This window comes from Balaenoptera acutorostrata, chromosome 11, assembly GCF_949987535.1.
Source record: "Balaenoptera acutorostrata chromosome 11, mBalAcu1.1, whole genome shotgun sequence".
In the NCBI taxonomy this organism is placed as follows: domain Eukaryota; kingdom Metazoa; phylum Chordata; class Mammalia; order Artiodactyla; family Balaenopteridae; genus Balaenoptera; species Balaenoptera acutorostrata.
Genome location: NC_080074.1, coordinates 383,757 through 400,669, shown reverse-complemented (window position 1 = coordinate 400,669; position 16,913 = coordinate 383,757). Strand labels below are relative to the sequence as shown.

The 16,913-nt window shown below is 64.7% G+C and overlaps 1 protein-coding gene across 4 annotated transcripts in view; it reads right to left on the bottom strand.

Moving 5' to 3' along the window:
- The window catches only part of SBF1 (SET binding factor 1), a 28,962-nt gene that overhangs the window by 11,775 nt on the left and 274 nt on the right, over window positions 1–16,913 (bottom strand). For 2 of the 4 annotated variants that reach the window (XM_057557067.1, XM_057557069.1), the window contains exons 2-28: window positions 10,160–10,245; window positions 9,595–9,732; window positions 9,206–9,364; window positions 9,010–9,120; window positions 8,276–8,381; window positions 8,014–8,146; window positions 7,816–7,924; window positions 7,596–7,709; window positions 7,388–7,465; window positions 7,034–7,147; window positions 6,833–6,961; window positions 6,649–6,747; window positions 6,347–6,551; window positions 6,154–6,266; window positions 5,155–5,304; window positions 4,770–4,838; window positions 4,536–4,694; window positions 4,198–4,463; window positions 3,940–4,112; window positions 3,789–3,862; window positions 3,521–3,716; window positions 3,164–3,291; window positions 2,361–2,539; window positions 2,104–2,240; window positions 1,788–1,995; window positions 1,473–1,669; window positions 1,227–1,364 (exon numbers count right to left, since the gene is read on the bottom strand). In XM_057557067.1, the coding sequence (XP_057413050.1) occupies window positions 1,227–1,364; window positions 1,473–1,669; window positions 1,788–1,995; window positions 2,104–2,240; window positions 2,361–2,539; window positions 3,164–3,291; window positions 3,521–3,716; window positions 3,789–3,862; window positions 3,940–4,112; window positions 4,198–4,463; window positions 4,536–4,694; window positions 4,770–4,838; window positions 5,155–5,304; window positions 6,154–6,266; window positions 6,347–6,551; window positions 6,649–6,747; window positions 6,833–6,961; window positions 7,034–7,147; window positions 7,388–7,465; window positions 7,596–7,709; window positions 7,816–7,924; window positions 8,014–8,146; window positions 8,276–8,381; window positions 9,010–9,120; window positions 9,206–9,364; window positions 9,595–9,732; window positions 10,160–10,245 (3,768 nt within the window). Of the gene's footprint in view, window positions 1–1,226; window positions 1,365–1,472; window positions 1,670–1,787; window positions 1,996–2,103; window positions 2,241–2,360; window positions 2,540–3,163; window positions 3,292–3,520; window positions 3,717–3,788; window positions 3,863–3,939; window positions 4,113–4,197; window positions 4,695–4,769; window positions 4,839–5,154; window positions 5,305–6,153; window positions 6,267–6,346; window positions 6,552–6,648; window positions 6,748–6,832; window positions 6,962–7,033; window positions 7,148–7,387; window positions 7,466–7,595; window positions 7,710–7,815; window positions 7,925–8,013; window positions 8,147–8,275; window positions 8,382–9,009; window positions 9,121–9,205; window positions 9,365–9,594; window positions 9,733–10,159; window positions 10,246–16,913 lie in introns of all 4 variants that reach the window. The other 2 variants (XM_057557068.1, XM_057557066.1) reach the window with 1 other exon arrangement.

Here is a 16,913-nt window from a genome sequence, read left to right as displayed (position 1 = left end):
CAGCGTGGGGGCAGTTGGCCATGGGGATGGCTGCAGACTCGGGTGGTGAGCTCACAGGACTCAGGGTGGGCAGAGAGGAGAGAATCAAGGACGATGCCCGGGCTTCTAGAAGGTTCAGCCCCACAGGTGGTCTGCCAGCCCCCAAGCCACCTGAGAGCTAGAGCAATGCATCTGGGAGCCAGTGCATCTGGAAGCTAGAGCAGCAGCAGAGAAAAACGCACACAAGTGTGAGGAGAGGGAGGGAATCAGGAGGGCCTGAGCGACAAGTGACCCCTGGTGTGATGCCTGCACAAGCCAGGGTGGGGGAAGGGTCTCACAGAGAGAAGTGACCCTCGTGTGACATCTGCCAACTCTGCACACACAACCGCCAGGACGGCTCCAGGTGTGTACAGATCCCTGGTAGACACTGTCACTGCATCTGCTGAGGTACAGGCGGGGGTTGGCTCAGGCCAGCATCTGGGCAATGGTCAGGCCCAGTGCGGGCAGCCCCCCAGCCCTCATGCCTCCAGCGGGGTGATGAAACCTCCAAGCACGCACTGAGAGGCAGCTCGCGGATCACCAACATGAGCACCAACATGGGCTAGAGGGCAGCTTCGAGGAGGCCCAGCAGCTTCCAGGAGGGCCAAGAGGATGAACCAGACGGGACCAGAAGATCAGTGACGGAGGGTCCAAGAGGGGAGATGGGGGGAGACAGGGGCAGGTAGGGGAGAGGCTGTCACGGGGGGAGATGGGGGAGGTGCGGGGGCAGGATGGGGTCAGGTGGAGGGTAAGCGGGGTGCAGAGGCGATTGCCTTGGAGCAAGACCCTGGGGTGAGGCTGCCCATCCTGACACAAACCCTCCCTTGCCTGCACGCCCTGGGGCCCTCCTGGGTGTCTTCTGTCTAAAGTCCTCTCCCAGCACCAGGCATCCACATGGCTCACCCTGCCACAACAGGGTCCCCGCCTGTCACCCCAGGAGACCAGACCACCGCTTGTGGACAACATGCTCTTCTAAGGGTCACCCTGCACCAGTACCCCAACGGCAAGGGGTAGGGCCCAGGATGGCCCCTGGGCGCATGCCCCAAACTCCTGGGCCTGCTGCCTCCTCTGTAAACCCCCAGAGGAGTGGTCAGAGCTGGGCCTCAGGACACTCACCTGCTCCCGCACCCCACTCTGCCCCCTTGTTGGCCTGCCCTCCATAAATGCCGTCACAACCCCCCAGGTCCTCCCGCCCCGAGCAGCCTCACCGTGGCTGCCCATGTGGGCCGAGGAGAAGCCGCTGAGGGTGTTGCGACCGGACGCATCGGCGTAGCGCGGCATGGAGCTGACCACGGCCTGCAGGTACTTCTCCTGCTCCAGGCTGCTGGAGTCGGCCTGGGACTGGCCTGCGGGAGGAAGTGAAGCTGCGGGCGGGGCGCCGGGCGCGGGGCGCTGGGGGTGGGGCGCCGGGGCGCCGGGGGCGGGGCGGGCTGTAGCGTGAGCAGGGAGCCTACCCGGAGAAGGCGCGTTCTGGGCCTTGAAGAGGCCGACGACCCCCTTGCCGTGCAGGCCCCCTGAGCGCAGCAGCACGGCCTTGGAGCGCCCGCTGCGCCAACAGACCACCGGGAAGCGGTTCTGGCGGTAGCAGCGGGAGACGCGCTGCAGGGCGTTGTCCTGGACGCTCTGCGGGACGATTAGCAGCCCCGGGTAGCTGCGAGGAGGCGGACGTGAGGGGAGAAGCAGGCCAAAGGCACTCTGGACCCACAGCCAGGCGCCCCTGGGCCTTCGGCCTCCTGGAGGCCACCAAGCCTGCCGCACTCACTGCTCACCTGCGGCAGATGGCGTACATGCGGTTGACCGGGGAGATCCGGAAGGGCTCGGATTTCGCGCGGCTCAGGCTGCTGCTCAGCGTGCCCAGCCCCAGGCGCTGGTAGTCCCGGCAGCACGCCCTCTCCACCAGGCTACTCATGGTCATGCGGTCCGAGGGCTTCAGGGCCAAGGAAGGGGTCAGCGTGCTGGGCTCCAGCTCCTCCGACACTGGGGCAGGCCAGGCACACGGGGGTCATTACCCACAGGCTGCCCGGGTCCCTTACCCCTCCACGTGAGGGTCTTCACCCAGACCGCCCATGGCTCCCACACCCCCACCTGAGATCTCGTCCTCCTGGTCCTCAGGGGATGGCTGGCCCCGGTGCTCCCAGCTGGGGGGGTTGTACTTCTTCCGAGTGACATACTGCCGCCCGATGGTCCTCTTAGCGTTCTTCATGAAGTTCCGGGACAGGGTCCTGGGGGGGCCCGAGGAGTACAGTTACAGGGTCAGCAGAGGTGAGGAGATGGACAAGGGGACACACACACAGTGGTTCTGCGAAGGGAAGGTGTTCTGGCCTTGGAGCCCAGCTCCCTACCTGAAGGAAGGACCCTTGTCCTTGGTGGCACGGGGCGGCCGGCCGGGTGTGTGGGCAGAACCCAGGGTGAGTGCGAAGGTGCCCCTGATATCTGGCGGATACCGCAGCTTGTGCAGCTGCTTGCGGAAGAGCTCAGCGCTGTCAGACCCCACCTCCTCGTCAAAGACCATCTTCAGCAGCTGTGTCACACATGAGGCCCTCAGAGGCTGGGAGGCCCATGGGCCTGAGCCCTGGCCACAAAGGTGGACAGGCCTACGGGACGCCCCATGCTGCATCACTGGAACTCAGGTGTTTCTAACAGGATGGACGGGTGAGGGCCCTGTGGCCAGACGGCCCTGAGAAAGGCGGCTAGGTCTACCGTGGGACTGTGAAGGGCCAGGCTCGCCTCTCCATCTGGTGATGGACACGTCCTGAAGGAGCGCCCCAAGGACAGAGGGTTAGCCGAGGGCCTGCTACCCAGACTGCATGTAGCGGGAGACTCAGGAACCCAGTCTTTGTGTTTCATCTAATCTGTGTAGGTTTCAGCTGGGCTGGGCTCACGCAGCACACTCCAGACACGGTCTCTAGTGTTCGGGCCTTGCAAGGGAAACGGGAGAGCCCCAAAGACTGGCACATGGTGCAGGCAGAGGACACCAAGCTAAGGCACAGCGACTTCCCCGTAAACTCAGGAATCACAAAGGGCTCAATGCTGGCTCAACACCCACTCACGAGAACAAGACTAAGGCTCAGATGCTGCATCCTGGAGAGGGCCGCGACTCAGGGGCCCACAGACCCCACCCAACCCAGCCCACACCCCAGCCGACCTGGAAGGTGCAGGAGCGCAGCTGCAGCCCGTCCGGCAGGTACTGGTCACTGGGGGTCTGGATATTGATGCGCTCCTCCTTGGTCAGCGCAGCCACCGGGAAGGAGCGGACCACCACCTGTTCCCCCACTTATAACAAGCCGGGTGCAGAGTCAGGGGGACGGGAGGAGCCAGGGGTCACAGAGTCTCAGGGTACCAGAGCTATGGGGTAGACCGGGAGGGTGGGGAGGAAAGACAACAGCCTATCTCCCACAGAGACCCTAAACCCCTGAGAAGGGGAGAGGGAGAGGCAGAAGAAGTCCCACTAGTCCGAAGACCTGGCCCGGGGGAGCGGGGGCAGAGGGGTCCAAAGGCTCACCCAGGGGGTCGGTGGGCATCCCCGTGAAGATGACCCGGTACGTGGTGAGGAAGACGGCGCCCTCCGCCGGGAGCAGTGCGGGGCCGCCCCTGCTGCCCCCGGCACCCCCCTCACGCCCGTCCGGCAGCAGGTAGACACGCAGGCCGTCCAGCACGCACTGCTCACCGGGCAGCAGGCGTGGCCGAAGCAGCTTGGGCTGTGTGGGGACAGGAGCGGCGCCTCAGACATAGCGCAGTCCTAGTGCCCGCCAGCCCCGGCCCCTACTCACCTTCTGGATGGGGGGCAGCCTCTTGCTCTCTCTCTGCACGGCCTCCAGGGTCTCGATGTGCATCTGGACGATGTCTGGGGGAGAGCAGTTCTGATGCCCTGGCCTGCGCCCACCCATCCAAGGGGAGTGTTTCCAGGCCCAGACCCCATACCTGGCACCATGACATGCAGCCCCTTGAGGTGGTCGCTGGTGACCCCACTCTCTGTGCAGACCTTGTCCACGAAGCGGTTGATGAAGCGGACCACGGCCCCGGGCACGTCACAGGTCTCTGCGTCCTCGAAGCCGCTCTCTGTGTCATAGCTCTCCGCCACGCTGCCTGCCATGCTGGGCCGGGGAGGGGCACGGTGGGCACAGGCCACCCAACCCAAGGCCTGTCCCGCTCAGGTCCCGCCCCCAGGCCACACCGCACCTGTTGGTGACCAGGCTGTTGCTGGCGCTCTCCAGGTCACCCAGCCCTGCGCGCTCCCGGAGCAGCCGGCTCTTGCTGCCGTCCAGGGGCAGGAGCAGGTAGCTCATGCGGTTGGCATAGTGGATGGCCTGGCTGAACACGGTGCTCTCCTCCTTCTGCACCAGCTCCTGCTGCTTCTCGCGGCTCAGCGTGGGCCACAGGCGCCTCTGCTCAGAGGCCACGTCCAGGGCAGAGCGCTCGTCCGCCTGTGCGGGTGCCTCCCCAACCTGCCCCAGGGGCCGCGGGTGAGCCAGAGCCAGGCCAGCCCCACCCCGCGGGCCCAGGGAGTCCCCACACACCTGGGAGGGGTCTCGGTCCTCGGCAGGCTCCAGGTAGAGGGCCCGGATGTGGGTCTGCACATCCCCGTAGAACATGGCCTCCCAGAACTGCGGCGTGCTCCACACTATGTGCTCCTGCACGCAGCTGTACGCAAACTGCGTCACCCCTGGGCTCAGCTTCTGCAGAAGCCAAGAGGGAGTCAGCGGGTGCAGCCGGGAGGGGGTTGGGGAGACTCTGTCCGCCCCAGCACTCACCCGGCAGAAGGCAGTGACCAGGGGCAGCAGAGCAGCTGCGATGCCGTGCTCATCCAGGGAGGTGCAGTCCTGCGGTAGGGCCGGGGGCGTCGGATCCCGGGCCCGCGCCATTCACACCCCCACCAGCACCGCCGACAGAGCAGCACCTCCCGTCAGTCCCTGAACCGTCTGCACCAGTTCCCCAGGGCTGCTCGGAGGTTGAGGGCAGGAGACCCCTGCACCAGCCTCCAACAAGGATTCTCCCCACGCCACCCTCACCGGCAGACTGGGGTCTCCCCAGTTGTCGGCTCCACCAGAAGGTGCACCCTTATGGGCAGGCCGGGCAACCCCTGCCCGGCCCCACCCTGTGGCCACGGCGCCAGCAGGGTGTGAGGCCCGGCCTCACCTGCAGACAGCAGTTCATCATGCGGACCACGAAGTCGAACTGCTGGTGGTCAAGGACCGCCCGGTTCTGCTGCACGTGCAGGTGCAGCTCCTGGGCAAGGCAGCGGCGGGCCGCACGCCCCTTCAGGGCCCTCAGCACAGCCGGAAGCAGCTGCGGACAGGGAAACAAAGGGATGAGGGCACGAGCCTATGTGGACCCAACCGTGCCCTGAGGCACAGGGAAGGCCTGGCCCAGACGTGGGGGCCAGAGCCCAGGCTCTCAGCACAGAGGAGACCGGAAGCCATCCGGTCAGGTGTGCCCAGACTTGGGGCTTCACTGCCCAAAAGAGACCAACGCTCTAGTTGAGCCAGCCCTCCCCACGCGAAGCTCACGACACTGCCAGCGCTCTGAGCGAGGCCCCATGGCCAGCCAGGGCCCCAGCGCCTAGAACGCACAAGCCTAACGCAGAGCCCGCAGCCAGCTCAGCACTGGGCGGGCCACAGGAAGGGCTGCACTTGTCCTGTTGACACTACCGCACACTGTGAAACAACCAGGAACCCGATAAAGGGCTGGTTTAAGAACTAGGTGCTTCACAGAGAACCACGCAGCTGTGAAACACAAGACAGACTCAAACTGGCTGTCCTGAGAGACCCAAAGTGTCAGTGGACATCACAGAGGGCAGAATGCTAAATGAACTCCACTTTCTGCAAGTAAAACAAAACACACGTGTGAGTCTACACTAGTTTTTGTGAGAGATAAAGAAGAAACTTAACAGTAGGAACTTTCAGAGCGTTCTGATGACTACAAGTTGAAGTAAATTCCTCCCGCTGAGCCTCCCCAGCAGGCTGCCCCCAGCTGTTCTGAGGCGGACCTGGCGTCCACCTGCCCTTCTCGCCAGCCCAGCGCCCTCCAGCCCCCTGCAGGAGGACGAGGGCCAGGGCTCCTCTGAGAGCCGCTGCCCTGGCCCAGGCCGCCCCCATCCAGAGCCCACAGGGCTCCCTGTGCCCGGGTTACCCTCACCTTCTTGGCCTCAAGCATCTTCCCCTCGAACACGTAGGAGATGCAGTTCCGGACCACCTCCAGCCGGCGCGCGCTGTTGCCGTGGAGCCCACTGGTCCGCTCCAGTATGGCGGCTGGGGAGCAGAGAACGTGCTTACCTCTGACCTCACGTCCACCCTCGGCCACACTTAGGCTCCCCCTCCCGGTTACGCACTCATGGGGGGCCCTGAGGGCACGGTGGTCCTCTTCTCGGCCTTCACGGCCGGGGGTGCGCCCTGCAACTTGGCTGTGGCCTGATCCACGATCCACTGCACCGTGCCCTCGTCTAGCTGGGGGAAGGGCCGGGGCGCCCGCCGCAGGTGGCTGGCCTCCCCTGGCCTCTGCACCTTGTGCATAGCCACGGCAGGGTACGGGTTCTCCTGGGGGGGGACACAGGCAGGATGGGCGAGCAGCCCGGGCCAGGGCAGCACAGGGACCTCACCTGGCCAGCCCGCCCCCTCGTGCCGCCTGCCTTACGTTCTTGTAGAGCTGCTCTGCCAGTTCCTTGACATGACGCAGGACACGCTGGGGGTGGTTCTCATCCGCCCGCATCCGCGCCACCTCGTGGGCTACCAGCTGGGGGAGGAAGCAGGGTCAGGCGGGCTGGCTGGGGCAGGGAGGGGGGTGATGGCGGCTCCTCCCAGGTGGGGTCAGGGTGCACCTCGTCAAATAGGTCCGTAGGGCGGTAGGGGACCCCGCGCTCCGACACAAAGCCTGCAAAGGCCATGCCCTCCAACACCTTCATCAGGAAATCATCCTCCACCAGCCCACGCTGGCCCAGGAAGGCTGCCTGCGGTGCACAAAAAAGTCAGCCCCTCGGGCACTCACCTTCTGCCCGCCCCCGCCCCCGCCTGACGCCCACCTTATGGAAGCGGATGACAGGCTCCGGGTGGATGCGGACCATGTGCAGACACCAGCGGTAGCCTTGCAGGAGCTGAGCAAAGAGCCGCAGAAAGACGGCGCGCAGCTCCTTATCCTGGGGCATACGTGAGGGCAGGTGAGTGCCAGGCCCTGAGCCTTCCAGGCACCTCGCCCTCCTGACCCTCCAACCTTCCTCCACACAAGCCACAGTGCCTCCTCTAAGACTCGGCGCCGACGGCCACTCCTGTGCAGGACCCTCCGAGGCTCACACCCACCCCACGCGGCCCTGGCGACCCCCTGGAGGAGCGCTCAGCACCGGGTGGGCCTGGGCCCCCAGAGGGGTAGCGACCCCCACCTGCATCTTCAGGGAGGAAGTGGACGTCGTAGGTGGAGGGAAGGCAAGATCTGCCAGCTCCAGCTCTGGATCCAGGACCTGTGGAAGCAGCGGGGAGCAGGGTCAGCTGCACACGAGCCCCAGGCTCTGGGTTCCTCTGGCCACCAAGTGACTCCACCCCAGCCTGCCCGAGGCACCAGCCTCCCCAAGGCCCCTGGTCCTGCCTCACCATGCTCAGAATGCTGTGCGTCTGGCTCTGCAGTGGCTCTGGCAGGGGTGGAATGTGCACACACTCGGGCACAGTCACCGTCCCGCCATCAAGATCAGCAACAATCACATCCAGCTGTGGACCAAAGGGAGCGAGAGGTCAGGGAGCCGCGGGCCGGTCAGCGGGGCCTGGGGTCGGCCCAGCCTGGAGCAGCGAGGCAGACACAAAGCAGGGCCCTCACCAGCTCCTGGGCCTCTGCCTGGAAGGCAGCGTTGACTCCGATGATGAAGGGTGTGGGCGTGCTGAGCACCTCCAGGAGCTGCGCCGGCAGGATGGGCACATAGGTGAAACTGCAACAGGCCAAGGCTCAGTGCGACAGCCCGAGGGCCGGGGCCAAGCGGAGGGACCGCGGGGCAGTGGGCAGCGGTAAGGTAAGCACCTGTATCGGAGAGGGAAGAGCAGCGCCAGGAGTCCCCGGCAGGCGTCCGAGAGCCGCTGGTAGCTCCGGGACAGGAAGAGCACCTTGTGCTCCGTGAGCGCCGCACAGAACAGAGACAGCACGTTGGTGATGCCTGAGGAGGAGGACAGGCTTAGAGGGCGCAGGCGCCCGCCCTGCAGCAAAACCTCGATGTCTGTCCACCGGCCCCGGGAGGGGAGAGGAAGGACTGTGCAAGGGCTGGGGCTGGGGGCACCAGACTCACCCAGCTGGCGGAAAAGCAGGGCCACGCTGCAGCGGCTGATGGGCAGCGAGTCGGTGAGTGGCGTCTGGATGACCTGCCGGTCCCCAGCCCCCAAAGAGATGGTTCTCTGTGGAGAGAGAGGGACCAGTGCTCAGCTGCTCCACCCAGACCTGGGTCACCCCCAGCTTCACAGCCTCAGGCGGGCCTGGGGGAAGGACAGACCCCGAGGCGGGACTGGCCGGGACGGGCAGCACAGCACAAGGGAAAGGCCACGCCCGGCCTCTGTCGGCCCAAGCAGTGCTGCAGAGAAAACTCCGGGCCTCTGACCTGGGGTGGGGACGGGGCCTGGGTGGGCAGAAGAAACAAAGAATCCGTACCACTCCGTCCTCAACAGAGTCCAGCTGCACGGGACAGACAGGCAGAGAGACACAGTTAGACACACCCACACGCGGGGACACAGACGGGGGGTGGACAGATAAGCCAACACTGACACCCAGAGACAGGCACACCCAAGGAGCGAGAGGACAGAGGAACCAAAGGGTGCCAGGTAGAGAGCCAGGTGCGACATGGGACACAAGACAGGCAGGGCCAAGGAAAGGGGACAGGCGGCGGCACCAAGACGCAGGACAGTGTCCGAGGCCGGGGCCGCGCTCTGCCCAGGCTGGACTCCGAATGCCTAGCAGGCCCCACCCCGTGGCCTCAGGCACCAGTGGGGCCTGTGGCTGTGGGTGGACAGCAGCTGCCTCCTGACCCACCTGTGAGCCCCCGGCCAGAGGGATGACGCACGTCAGCAGGTTCCCAACCACGTTCTCCAGGCCCACGTTCAGGCCCTCCACATGGATGGTGTAGATGAGACCCAAGCTGTTCTGCAAGGACCACAGATCGGGGAATGACGGCCCAGCCAGCGGGAGCACCCCGCATCCTGCCCTGTGCCCTGGCTGCCCACCTCACCCTGAACACCTCCACATGGTCCAATCGAGACACCAGCACCAGCGTCTTTGGAGCAAAAAGCTGGCCGGGCGGGCCAGGGGCTGCGGGTGACAGTCCCACTAGGCCTCTCTCACCTGCCTCCTCTTCCCTCTCGGCAGTGTCCTCGGTGCACAGCCCTTCCTGTGGACAGAAGCTCCATGTGCCAGGCTCTCAGGCAGGTCTCCTGAGGCCCGGGGCGGGGGTGGCGGGGGGAAGGTGGCGGACGGGACACAGGTGACTCAGACAGGACTGGCCCTCTGGAAACTTCAGCCTCTGTGGGGTTGGGTCACCAGGACCAGACACACACGGGGAGACACACACAGGACAGAGGGAGTCGGCCACAGCCAGAGGCTCGGCCCCTGCAGGGTTACCTGTGTGGGCTCCACGGGCTCCCAGAAAGTCAAGCACGCGCAGTAGTGCCGCTCGGAGTTGATATCGGTGAGGACGGCAACAAAGAAGGTCGGCGGGTTCCTCTCAGGACACAGCTGCCACCCACTGGGCTGGCAAAACTATGGGGAGGAAGGGGACGGGGGTCAGCAGTCAGTTCCCTCTAGCCCCCTGCCTGCGAGGGACTGCACAGCCAGGGCCTGGAGGCCGGGCTCCAGTGCAGCCAGCAGCACCCTGCTCTGCGACCCATGTGCCTTGCCTCCTGGACCTCAGCCTTCTCCCCCACAAAGGAGAGTAAGAGCCTCCGGCCTCACTGTGTGGGGCGAGAACCCTGTGACGCAGGGCACGGTCCCCACCACCACGAGGGAGGGACAACAGGACGTGATGTGGGCACCAAGCGCCCGACCAGCCAAGCCTGCACCCCCGCCCCACGTTCTCCAACGCAGCTGATGTCTGCTTGTACCCAGTGGGGTCCTCACGGTGCCTGCCCCCCACCGTCTCAGCACCCCAGCCCTCGGCTCCGGGCCCCGGGGGAACGCCCGCACTCACCAGCTCGATGCCCTGGGGGAACGGGTTGTCCTCCCAGTCCTTCTCTGGGAAGCGCTGCAGGATCTGGCCCTGGCCTTCCCCACTCCCTGAGGACAGGAGCAGGGGTCAGAGCACCTCCCACCTCCCACACCCGCACCCGGTCAGGAGCCTCGAGGGTCCGAGTGGAAACATCTCACCCGTCCTGGCCCTCACGTGGCACCAGACCAGTCCCAGCTCCCAAACCTATGGTTTCCCTCAAGACAGTCCTGTGCGGAGGGGCCGCTAGGCAGCCACAGACCCCAGGACCGCCAGAGGGCGTGGAGAGAAGCCCCTGCTGTGGGGCTGGGGTCCCTGCAAGCCTCTGGCTGGGCCAGGCACCAAGAGCACAGGAGGCCTGTCACAGATGCAGAAAAGAAACTTATGGTTACCGGTGGGGCGGGGGGGTGGATAAATTGGGAGATTGGGACTGACATATACACACCACTGTATATAAAACAGATAACTAATAAGGACCTACTGTATAACACAGGGATCTCTACTCAGTACTCTATAATGAACTTAACGGGAAAAGAATCTAAAAAAGAGTGGATGTATGTATATGTATAACTGGTTCACTTTGCTGTACAGCAGAAACTAACACAACATTATAAATCAACTATACCCCAATAGAAAACTTTTTTTAAATGACCTGGAAATTTTAAAAAATAAAGTAAAATAAAATAAACTGTGAGAGCCTCAAAAAAAAAAAAAAAAAAAAAGGGCACAGGAGCCCCAGCCCAGGGGAGTAGGGGGGGATACTCCCTACTCCCACCCCCACTACCCACCTCCTGGGTCCCGCCCACTGTGTCAACACCCCCAGCCAGAACTCACACCCAGCCCGCCACATGCCAGCGTGCCCGCCCAACTGCATAGCACCTGCCCCTCCAGCAAGGGGAGAGCTGTTCCAGACTGTTCCACAGCCAGCGCCCGGCTTAGGCACTCGGCCCACAGCCCTGCTCCCTGCCTCCGCCTCACCTGCCAGCCCTGGGCCCACCTGAGAGGTGCAGAGGTCTCACACCTGCCACCTGTGCTGGCGGAAGGACCACCCGTGCCTACAGCCCCAAACTGCTGCTTGTCCCCGCTGCCTCAGGAGGCAGACGCGACAAGCAAAGGTCCCAGAAGACAGCCAGAGAGGGGTGGGGCTGGCAGGAAGGACAGGAGGGCTCTCCTGAGCCCTGAAGATGCTGGCACACAGGCCTGCTCCCTGCCCGCAAAGGCCACCTTGCACACAGCCACAGACCAGGTCGCCATGTGCAGCCCTGAGGGTCCTCTAGACCAGGGAGAAGGGCATGTCCCTGCACCCCCAGCCTGCTAGCCCCCCATGTGTTCCCCAGAGACCCCCCTCCACTCCCGAAACCACTTGGCCCGCTGAGCCCCCTCTGGTCTGCTCCCCCCACTACATGCCCAGGGCAGTGCTCCCAGGTCCAGTCCACACTGGCAGGGCTAGCTGGAGGCCCCTGCCTCTTGCCCACCCTTTGTGGAGACAAACCTGGAGGCATGACGAGGGTCAAGTCAGGGAAGCACTCACCCAGGCGTCGTGGAGGAAGGACGGGGGTCCCTGTTCTTCCCCCAGCTCCCACCCAGCATGGCAGCAGCTTGAAGCAGGAAAGACAAAAGCTCTCCACCTTCACCTCCCACACTCGACAAGCAGGTCCAGCCCTCCACTCAGACCAGCCTCAACACTGCTGCCCACACCAGCAGAAGAGCAGGGGCGGATAGGGAAGGCCCAGAAAGCCACCGTGTGCAGCCTCTGAGGACTTGTGAGATGCAGTCCCACGTCCAGCCTGTCTGGTCCACCTGTGACCTGAGTGGGCACAGGAGCCTCAGACCGAGCTGGGGGCCTGGGCACAGGCCTGGACCCAAGGGCACTGGCAAACGGACCCCAGCAGCCCAAGAGCACACACTCCCCAGGCCCCCAGAGGCAGAGGAGCTGGGCTGCAATCTTAGGAACCCGCCACCCTCCAGGATCACGGAGGCAAGGCCTAAAAGGTCAGCAGCAGGCAGGCTGCTGCTGGCTGGGGGAGCAGGGGTAGTGAGGGACCGTGACTCCGCCTCACCAAACCTCAGCTTCCTGCTCCCCTCCCCCTCCCACCACTGACACGGAGAGGAGGTGGCAGACAAGACAGAGTGGGGGAGGACAGGTGTCTGCTGGTGCCTCACGAGGACAGGTGTCTGCTGGTGCCTCACCTACCTACACACACACACACACATACACCCACCCCCCGAAGCCCCCAGGGTCCCTCCAGGCCCACTCCCAAGGGGCACCATCAACAGGCCCAGGCTGGCTCACCCTGAATGGTGGCTCCTCCCCCAGGGCCAACTTGTGTGCAGCCCCAAACCACCATCTGGGCTCAGCCCTGGCTGGCACCCAGGGCTCACCCAGTTCTTGCCACGAGGCAGGAGGAGAAGGAAGGAAGGGGGGTGTGTGCAGATGGGGACAGTAGCCTCTGCCCCATCTCCCTCCCAAAGCCAGTGGGCAGGTGGCCTTCGGGGGCTGCTCTCCACAGCCTCTCCCCCAGGGAAGTGGGCAGAGTGGCTGGCCACCGGCCACTGCCCACCCTCCCTACCCCATTCATCATGTGGAACGTCTACTCTACTCCCACGTGCAGGGCTCCACCCTCCAAAGAACTGAGCGCAGGCCTTCCGGGAGGTGTCCGGGCCGCCTACAGAGGCGGGGGGGCGGGGGGGGCGGGGGGGAGAATGGCGCTAGGCTAGGCAGGTGAGCATTCCCCCGCCAGCTCCTCCTCTGGGCCACGATGGCCCCAAACTTGGCCCTCAGGTCTCAGCCCAAAGAGCCTCACCTCCTCTAGCCAGCTCTCTGCACCCTGCCCAAGTCTGGGGCCTGCAGTGGGACCCCAAGAACCTCCCACCCTCTACCACAGCCTTCCGGGATTCCTGGTGCACCTGTTGGCCAGCTGAGCCAGACAGGAGCTCCACGAGCAAGAAGCCACGTCTCCGCGTCCAGCGCTGCACAGCCCCCCGCCGAATCAGGGCTTCCTGATCGCAGATAGCCGCGGCACCACCCTCCCCCCACCGTCAGCCCCGCTCGCACCCCACAGGCAAACAGGTTCCTCAGTAGGGCAGCTCCTGGAGCCCCAAGGCACACCAGCGCTCGCCGGCCCTCCCTGGAAGGGTGCACCGTGGATGTGTCCTGACTCCCTCACCCTTCTCTGAGACCCCAGCCCATGCCTCAGCTCTGTGCCAAGGCACAGGGGCCGGGCTGCAATCTGGCTGCTGGCCTGCATCCTGGGGGTGGGGGTAGGGCTCTGCCACATCTCCCAGTGTCCCCCACCCAGTCGAGCTCTTGAGGCCGTGAAGGGGACCTACAGCAGCTGAGTCCCCTGCCCCACCAGAGCTGCCCCACCTTGGGGTAGACAGGAGAGAGGACACCTCCACCCCATGGTGACAGGACTAATCCAACCAGCACAGCCGTGCGTCACAGGGCGGGACTCGGGGGGGCCCTAGGAGGAAGGGCACAGAGGTCCCCTGAAACACAGACGGGGACAAGAGCTGTGTCCCCACAGCCAGCCCCGGGGCGGGGAACCCAGAGCTCACGTCCGTCATCTGCTGGCAACGCCGTCACCAGTGCCAGGCTCCGACGCCTGGGCCGGCCCAGGCCAGCATGCGCTGTGGGCAGAGGCGAGGGAGGATGGCAGCCTCCTCTGCCCGCCCCTCCCCACACCCAGCACACATGCCCTGAGACCAGCCGGGCCGTAGGAAGGACGGCACCGTCCTGCTGCAAACCCAACCTCCCACCTCAACACAAACCTCAACACACAGGCTGCTCCCAGCTGGCCACAGCACGGGACATGTGCAGAGGGGCTGCAACCTCTCCAACCTCTCCGGCCAGACCCGACTGGCTCTGACCCAAGGACTTGGACCCTCGGGCTCCCAGGGTGGGGCTGGGAGCCAGCCAAGGCCATCCCAAACAGCCCCAACCTGCTCCAGAGAGAGGGCAGGAATATGGGTGGGGAGAGTAGATGGGGCGGAGGAATGTGGCCAGCTCAACATGGTCAGGACCAAAAGAGGCCAGGCCAGGGGTGGAAAGTCTTCTTCTCAGATGTTTGGGGGTGGAACCCCCAGCACCAGGAGGGGTCCAGCCCCTCCTCCCTGGCAGATATGCACTCGGCCATCTGGTCAGATCAAAGACACACCCTGGCACTGGTCACACTGTGTAAAATCAGCTGACCACCATCAGGGCACTCCCTGGCCAGGAACCGGGCAAGGTAGTCTCTCTGGCCCCCATGATGTCCCCAGAGCTGGGCCAGGGTGCAATACAGGCTAAACCCACGTCCTTAGTGAAGGAGCTCCCCCGACTCACCAAGGGAGGAGCCTACACCTTCTGGGATGAATGAAAGGGAACCCCCAACCCCCTCCCTGTCCTCCTGCCTGGAGCGGTCTGCCAGGTAGTAACCATGAAGCCAGGATACTTCCTCAGGTAGGACTCGGGGACTCAGCACCCAGGCCCTGCATCCAGAAGCTCCAGACAGGATGTCCAGATCCAGGCCAAGGACAACACTTCTACCCCTCCTACACCCTCCACTGAACCCAAAAGACCCTATGTCTTGCCCTAGTGTCCTAGGCCTGCCAGCACGCAGGGGTCCCCACCTCCCGCAGAGGTGCCCACCGTCTGTGCCAAGTGGCGTCCACACACTGGCTGCTCAGCACTAACGAGACACCCATCACTTCCTGGAGCCTTCTGTGTGAGCAGCTCCACGTGTGCATGTCCACCTTGTGCTCACGGCAGCCCGGGAGGTCTGTGTCACTCACCCTACCCCCAGATGAGGAAGGTGAGGTGCGGAGGGCCGAAAGACTGGTCCAAGGTCACAGAGGTTCCAGTGGCAAAGCAGGGACCACTGAGCCTCACGCGGGGCTCCTCTGCTTCAGACGTCCCCACCACCTCGCTCTGCCCTCAGTCCCACAGCCGGGATTCCAGCTCGTGGGCTTGCTCCTCACAGGGATGGACCGGCCATGCCAAGGGAGGCCCTGAGGCTGGGCAGCCAGCCAGCAGCTGACCAGCTCCAATCCCGAAGACAGTGGTTAGGGGCTCCATGGCCCCCCAGCCCTACCGAAGGAACATCTTGAGAGCCACTCCCGCCAGTCACGGGGTGACTTCGTGCCGGCTCCGCTCAGAGGCCACGCACACCTGCGGTGCCCACCGCCCGCGTGGCTCCAGCCAGCTTGTCACGGAGCCCACCCGTGCCTCCTCGCACCTCCCTCACGTTCACTCCAGCTGCCACCTCCATCAGCACGCCTCCCACCTGCCCTCAGCCTCCTCAGCCTCCAAGCTCACTCTGCTCATGCAGCCCCTGCCCTGGCACGCAGCCTGGGGGCCCTCACGCTGGGGCAGCACCTTGGCCAGCCCCGTCTCCCTGGATCCAGTGCACCCCGCTGCTGCAGTTGGCATGTCCTCCTCACTGCCCCCTCCCCACATGCCTTGGAGCAGACGGCCCTCCCCCTGGGCCTGTTCAACACTGACAGTGAGCCTGCCACGTGCAGACTGCAGGACGAGGACAACTGGTCCTTGCCCACAAGAATGCCCTCCCTGAAGGGAGAGACGTGCTCATGACTGACGGTGTCGGGATGGATACGACAGGAGGAGCGGAGAGGAGGAGTGAGTGTTGAGTGAAAGGGCATGAGGAGGGTCTGGAGAGTGTGGAGTCCAGCAGGTATAGGCTCAGCAAGAAGAAAAGCAAAGAGGAGTGCAAGTCCGGGTCCTGAATGGTGACAGAGGCAGCTGGGGTGACAAGAAGCAGGGTAGACTGGGGGTCTCGACCCCACTCTCAGGCTCAAGGTTCAGCCCCAGCCTGACCACACAGCCACCCCACCCCCCCAATGACACGCGTGCCCTCCTGCAGTTTGGGATCTGAGACCCCAGCTTAGCTCTGGGGTAGCCTGGGTGCGAGTCCCAGCCCCTCTGGGGGCTCAGACCAGGCACTCAACCGCTCAGCCCTGACTGCACTCTACACATGGGGGCAATGACAGGGAAACCTCGGTGGGCTGCTGGGAGGAAGAAGTGAGATCACGCACACAAAGGGCTGTGCAGGGCCTGGCACGCTGAGTGCACACCCCAACGCCGCTGTCTCCACGGCTGTTGCTGATGTCACTGTCAGGCTTTCTCCTACCCCCTGGGCTGAAGGGCTCTCAGACACGGGCGCTGACCCCAGACACGGACCTCCTGGCCATCGGCACCAGTCACCACGCCACTCTCCCACCCAGGGCTTGGCTGCAGGCATGAAGTCGGCAGGCCCTCTGCCAGGAACACTCTTCTCTCTCCTCTCCACAGTTCCTCCAACTCAAACACCACCTCTTCAAGCAGTAGTCCCTGAACCCCACCCCTTTTCTGCATGCCCCCCAGCCTCCTGTACCTGAGACACGGCACAGGGGCCGGAGGCTCCAGACCAGAGGCACTGGGGGTCAGAGGAGGGGCTTGCAAGTGAACGTTCCGTGCCCCTGGAAGCAGAGCCGCCCGGCAGTCCGCCAAGGCAGAGAGAGCCCATCCCACCCAACTGGGAGTCGGGAGGCCGAGCCGCCCCAGGGCCCTCCCACCTCCGGGGCGACGCCGAGGCGCTGTCGGTCCGGTTCTGCCCTGACTGGGGTGGGCAATCTCGGCCCGCCCCGTCTCGCCGCGCTGCCCACCTCGGAGAGGTCGGCCCTCCGTGACCCCCGACCCCGGACCCCGAACCAGGGCGGCAGGTGCCCGGCTGACCCTGGGGCTGCCCCGCCGCCCCGGCTG